The 6000-nt window shown below is 46.8% G+C and overlaps 1 protein-coding gene across 2 annotated transcripts in view; it reads right to left on the reverse strand.

Annotated features, from left to right (window-relative positions):
- MBOAT1 (membrane bound O-acyltransferase domain containing 1) overlaps window positions 1-4260 on the reverse strand; it is a 115157-nt gene extending 110897 nt beyond the window's left edge. Inside the window, exon 1 of one of the 2 annotated variants that reach the window (XM_054491753.2) lies at window positions 3702-4260. In XM_054491753.2, the coding sequence (XP_054347728.1) occupies window positions 3702-3800 (99 nt within the window). In that variant the 5' untranslated portion in view covers window positions 3801-4260. The remainder of the gene's footprint in view (window positions 1-3701) is intronic. The other variant, XM_054491755.2, reaches the window with a different exon arrangement.
- Between the last annotated feature and the right edge of the window lie 1740 nt (window positions 4261-6000).

Genomic DNA, 6000 nt, shown 5'->3' on the forward strand with positions numbered 1-6000 from the left:
GCCTGGGCGACAGAGCTAGACTCTGTCTCAAAAAAAGAAAAAAAAAAGAAACTTTGTAGTCATGGGCCCAGGTGAAATAATCAAACTCACTCCTGGTATCACCATTAGTCTGGAATGCCATGTCTTTAAAGCTGGTCTTCATTTATCCAGACTTTTAAATGGTGACACAAGCTTACATTAATAATCCTAAACCTTCGCTGTTTTAATCTCAAAATTATTTCCTGGATTCTTATCTCCTGGTCTATTTTCCCCTTGCCCCTTTTTCTGCTGATGCTAAATTAGGGGGAAAAAAAATACCTCAGAGAGTCGTAGTGTAACACTGAATTCATACTTCATGCACACACACACAGTTTGGGGGCACCATCAGGTAAAATACCCCAAAAATGCTTTGGTGGTGGGCAAAATTTCCAACCACCAAATTGGAAGTTCCTTAAAGCCTGGAAACACTTTCCATTTCAGCTTTCACAGCTCCTAGGACATAATGACATAACTGTGCACTACACAAATTACTAACATCAACATTATCATATCTGTTTTGGCAACTGAGTCAGTCTCGCAAACCTTTAGTTTAAAGGCACATCAAGTTACACTCCACAACCAAAACAAAGTGGGGAGGACAGGAGCAGATGATTCCTTGATTCCCCCAAAACAGGAAAGAAAAGTGCTTGCCCAATTTATCCTAAGTGAAGGTTTTTATTGGAGTGATCCTACTACCTACCATAGCTCCATATTTGCTCACTGGACAAGGGCCCATCATTTAGAAATAAAGTTTTCAACAAGCTTATCTTTGAAGCACCTATAGAGGCCCCTAAGTCATCATCCCATTTCCTGTATTCTGCATCTGAATTACTATGCTCTATTTGTCTCTAATTAAGGGAGATAATTTTATATTTCACGTCTTTAGGAGGATGTCAGACTAATCAAAATCCCTGGAAACAAAAACCATAGACTTTTCCTGAGTATCGTCCTAACCACACACAGGCTTTCCTATTTAAGGATGCCATGAAGTTAACAGAACAGATAAATGGAAGAATCACATGAAAAAGAAGGAATAAAGAGTTCTTCACATATGAAGCAGAATGCTTACCAGGTATTTCCATTTTTGCTGATAATAAACTACTTGACACAGGATCCAGAGGCTAAAGACATTCACAGGAGTGCAATCAATCAGGAATTAGGATATTAAGACATTAGGAAAATGATTCAGTGTCCTTAAGAGGCATACAAAAAACTATTTGCGTAACTTGAGGTATATATTTTATAATTTTGAGCATATCCCAGACCAATCAAAAGTCACTCTCTAATGGGACAGGAGCAAACACATATCAAGGCCTGCACTCTTATCCTCAGGTTACCCCCTAGATCTGGCTCCACCTTTATCCTCCCTATCCTGTGCCACAGAAGGAGCCCCTGCAGGCTGAGGCCAGTAACCCTTGGGGGCCACTGTGAAGAGACGGAAGGGCTACAAGGTAGGAAGAAGGGCTGAGGTTCTCTCTCTGATTCTTCATGACCTCCAGGCAGGTCCAACTCTACAAATGGCAATGAAGTTCCTTCACTTTGCCCTCCAGCTGCCCCCTACTTCTGATCTTAGCACCTCAACATCCTTTGTTGATTCCCTTAAACTTGCCCATACCCCTCTAAGTAATTCATTAAAAGTCTGTTCATTTCAGCCAATGGGGTTGGTTCCTGTTTCCTGCAAGGACTCTGTCTGATACAAGAACCTTCCTAATGTCGGGCATTTCACATCATATAAAATTTCTCAACCTCAAAATGTAGGTCTTATTGTCATCTCCCATTTTATCCGAGGATGCTGAGGCTCCAAGAGGGTAGAGTACCAGCTGGCAGTCACAAAGGGAAGTTTGCTGGCAGAACTGGAATTGCACCCAGGTCAGTCTGACATCTAAGCCTTTAAAAAGCCTTAAAAATGCGAAAGGGAAAAAACACACAAAGCTTCCAAACTCACATGCCACAACGTAGCCTCAAACGACCTTATTTATGGTTTGGGGATTTTCCTTGGGCCTAAAATAAGCTACCTGGGGCACTGCCTTTTAAGTGCTTCTTCCACCAAGGGTCATCCAGACTCACTCCTGCTGGAGGGTGGTCAGACTGACCTAAGAGCTAAGAGATCTCAAGTGCTCCTGGCCATGGCAAACATTTCTCCTTCGGTTTATCCCAGAAGTCTCTCTCTCTCTCCCTCCCTCCCTCCCTCCCAGTCTTAAACATCCCTAAGGTTCTTTTGTTCCTTTTTATGAATTAAAACCAGAATTACCTTTATAGGAAAGTAGGGGATGCAATTGAAAGACATTAAAAACATTATTCTAGCACCTTCCAGCCATAACTTGCCATGGTCCTTTAGCCATACAAAAAGCCTTCCTGGAGTCTTTCTAGCTGTGTAGAAGAGCGTAGAAGAGCTTAGAAGAGAAAATGCAATTAAAATACCTTCTGATAGGGAGTGGAGAGGTAAGTACAAAACAAACTCCCCTTAAGGAAATTCAGCTATGAGTTTTATTTAATTTCAGAACTAAGGAATTTGCTATTATGTCTGCCTCTGCCTGGGTCCCTGGGTCTATCTCATCCTCACCAGAAACTAAAGAGTAATTTACAAAAGCACAAATGCTTTGGCACCGAAACCCTTCCCAAGTTTCTGACTTTCTGGATTTTGCAACTGATGAGAACGCAATGGTCGCATCAGGTGGAGTTCTCGGTCAGGTCCTCAGAGTAAGCCAGGTATGAGGGTGGCTCAGTAAACAGGACCCGAATAAGGCAAATGTCCAGGTCTCACTTTCTCACTGCTGAAGGGGTGTGCGGAAAGGGCAGCAGGTGTGCGGAAAAGGAGCACTGGTGAGAGGAAGAGGAAGAAAACCAGGCAAAAAGCATGAAACAAAACAGGAGCGCAGTGGGTCCTCCTCCAGCATGCCCTGCCCAATTCTATTTAAATCAACATTTACTGATTGGGTCACTACTAAGTATCCCGCAGATCTAGCCTGCAGCACCTGAAGAGACAAGGAAATTAGTAAGACGGGCTTCATCTTCAGGAAGGTTTCTTGCCAGGAATCACTGTTGTTGCCATTTTTAATTTTAATGGTTGTAGATAATTCCTGGACAGTTCAAATAACTTCACTGGGGCCCCTCTCCTCCCCCTAACCTGTCCTACTCAGAAGCTCCAGCCCCAGGCATATGAGCCAACAGAACCCTGGGAAAACCAGTGTCCTTGTGTGTCCCGCATCACACACGGTACAAAATAACTCACCCCTGAACAAGCCTTGCCGCAGAAGTCTAAAACCCAGGTCTTGCATTCAAAATCTATAGACTACAGTCTACAGATTAATCGCGCTTATTTTTTAAGTAGGGTCATCTAAATTAAAAACAATAACGACTTGAGGACACTGATGAAAGAAACACTGGTTTCATTTATCAGACTACTTCAGAACTTGATTACAGGAAACGAGGCAATCCCAAACTTAAAGAAAAAAAAGTTCAGTAGAACTTGCCGCGCAGGCTGTACCAATATTTTTTCACACTTACAAGGAGAAAAACACTAACACCAACTCAAGAAGCAAAAAAAAAAAAACACCCAACTGTCTAGTGTGTGGCTGTAAAATACGCCATGGAGGCGGAGGGACGGTGGATAACACTTTCGCCCGCCCCACGCCCGCGATCGCTGGGGAGCTGGGGTCGCTGCGCTCCCGGCCCGCAGTTACCTGGTCCAGCGGGATGCCCAGGAGCTCGCTGAGCGGGTGCAGGCAGGTGGAGCCCGTGGTGCGGTAGGAAAGGCTGGACGGCTGCGGCTCTGCTGCCATCCTGCATCTTCGGGAGGTGGCTGCCCCGGTCCCAGCCCGCAACACCCCCTGCTCGGCGTCCTCCCGCCCGGGTGCTCTTGGGTGGTTGCCCCGAGGGGCGCACGGCCGCCTGGTTCGCAGAGGGGCGAACGCGAGGCCGGGAGACGCGAACCGGCGCAAACTCTCGAGGCGCAAACTTGGCGTTGGCGCTGGCTCTGGCGCCGCAGCCACGGGCGCCGTAGGAGGGCCGGGCCCGAGGCGCCCAGCTTCCCGCTCCCTTCCTCTCCGCGCCCATTGGCCCGGCCGCTCGGGACGGCCCCGAGAGGAGGGAAGGAGGGAGGAAAAGCGGGGACTCCGCCGAGCCCGGCCCCCGAGCACCGCCCGGCCCGCCCAGCCCGGCCTGCACCGAGGCCGACCGGGAGAGGGAAAGCGACGCCAGCGGGCGCCGCCGCCTGGCCCTGCAGCTGGAGGCGGGACGCGCCTTTCCTCCTCCCGGGCTGACCGTCCTAGCCCCCCGCCAGATGCAACGACCTCACCCAGCGGGCGCCTTCCACTAGAGAGCACCACCAACCCCGCCCCACCCTGTTTTGGTTTCGCCGCCGCAGTCGAAGCGGCTGAGTGGCTGCGTTTCCCTTTCAAGCCGTACAGGGTTCCTCTGCCAGTGGCTGGAAGCTGGAGAGACCCTGCGCTGCTAGCGAGCGCCGCAGCTACCAGACTCCCTACTTCCTTTACCCTCCTCTGCGCTAGGCATAGTTTCCTACACCCTGATCTGACATGTTCGGTGTCACACAAGCAAATACAGGGGACTGCTAGCTTCGGGTCACTTCCGTCTCTGTGGAGTGAGAATTATTTCACCTCTGTAAGAAACGGTGTTTACTGTTATACTATGTGCATTCTGATAAGTCATTTGCATGCCACGGGTCCTCAAAAACGGTGCCTTGCTCCTTAACTTGTCTGCCCCCAGACACCCACACATCAGTGTTACTTGGAAAACTTTTCCAAGTTATTGCTAGGTTCTGAGAAACATAAAAATCTTGAAGATCCTTTTCAGGAATCGCTAGCTGATGAAAAAGGGTTTCAGGAAGGCAATATTCCGGGCTGCTGGGTAGAAAACCAAAGAAAGTGAGCTCACGTGGCCCGCAGCCTCCGCCGGGTAAGCCGGCATTCGATCAGACAGGCAATGACTTTCGGGGCAGACTTTATCAGTGTGGCCTCCAGCTTCAAATTAAACCGAAGGCCTGTCAGGCACTGGCAACAACTTACTCTCCAAGACTCAGGCCTCACTCTTGCCTTCTTCAGGAGTTTTATCACCAGCAAACTGCACTGAGCATTAAATTGCCAGGCCAGAGTTTCTCAACCTATGTCCCCTGTGGAGGAAAAAAAAAAAGTCTGTACCACCACTCCCACAAGCTAACCGAATGGAGATGTCACCACCAGATGATAACCTCTACCGCTCACAAGCAAACCCACACTACAGACAGACACAAGCACACACGCACACAGGCGTATGCTTGAGGATCACTGGGCTAGATAGGTTCATTTAATATCATATAGTCCTGGAAAATGACCAGCATTGGAGCAACATTCTTCTTATCTGGAGCTAGATGACAGCTGAAGTGAGGTATATGAGAGCAGACGGGGCTTTGTTTAAAAGGAAAAAAAATCAACACTCAGATATGAGTTGCTGGAAAACAGAAGTAGGTCAGTTTGGGAAGTATTTCTGGAGCAAGTGCCTCAAACCCTTTATAATTTGCACAAAGCTATGCCTTTTAGACTTCAAAGAATAGTCCTCACATAGGCTATATATATATGTGTGTGTGTGTGTGTGCGTGTGTATATATATTTATATATAAATATATTAATTTTTATATAAATTATTTATATATGTAAAGGTTTATATGTACATATATTAGCCTTACATAGGTTTATATATACATATATTACACAGTTTTTACATATATATTACACAGGTTTGATATGTACATATGTATATATGTATATTTAAAATATATACATATATTGGCCTCACACAGGTTTTTTTTCTCCCTAACAAAACACAGTTCATAACCTAGTCTACATTTTTCTTTTAAAAATGGCCGGGTGTGGTGGCTTATGCCTGTAATCCCAGCATTTTGGGAGGCCGAGGCGGGCAGATCACCTGAGGTCAGGGGTTCGAGACCAGCCTGGCCAACATGGTGAAACCCCATCTCTACTAAAAAAC

Source organism: Pongo pygmaeus, chromosome 5 (assembly GCF_028885625.2).
Source record: "Pongo pygmaeus isolate AG05252 chromosome 5, NHGRI_mPonPyg2-v2.0_pri, whole genome shotgun sequence".
NCBI lineage: Eukaryota > Metazoa > Chordata > Mammalia > Primates > Hominidae > Pongo > Pongo pygmaeus.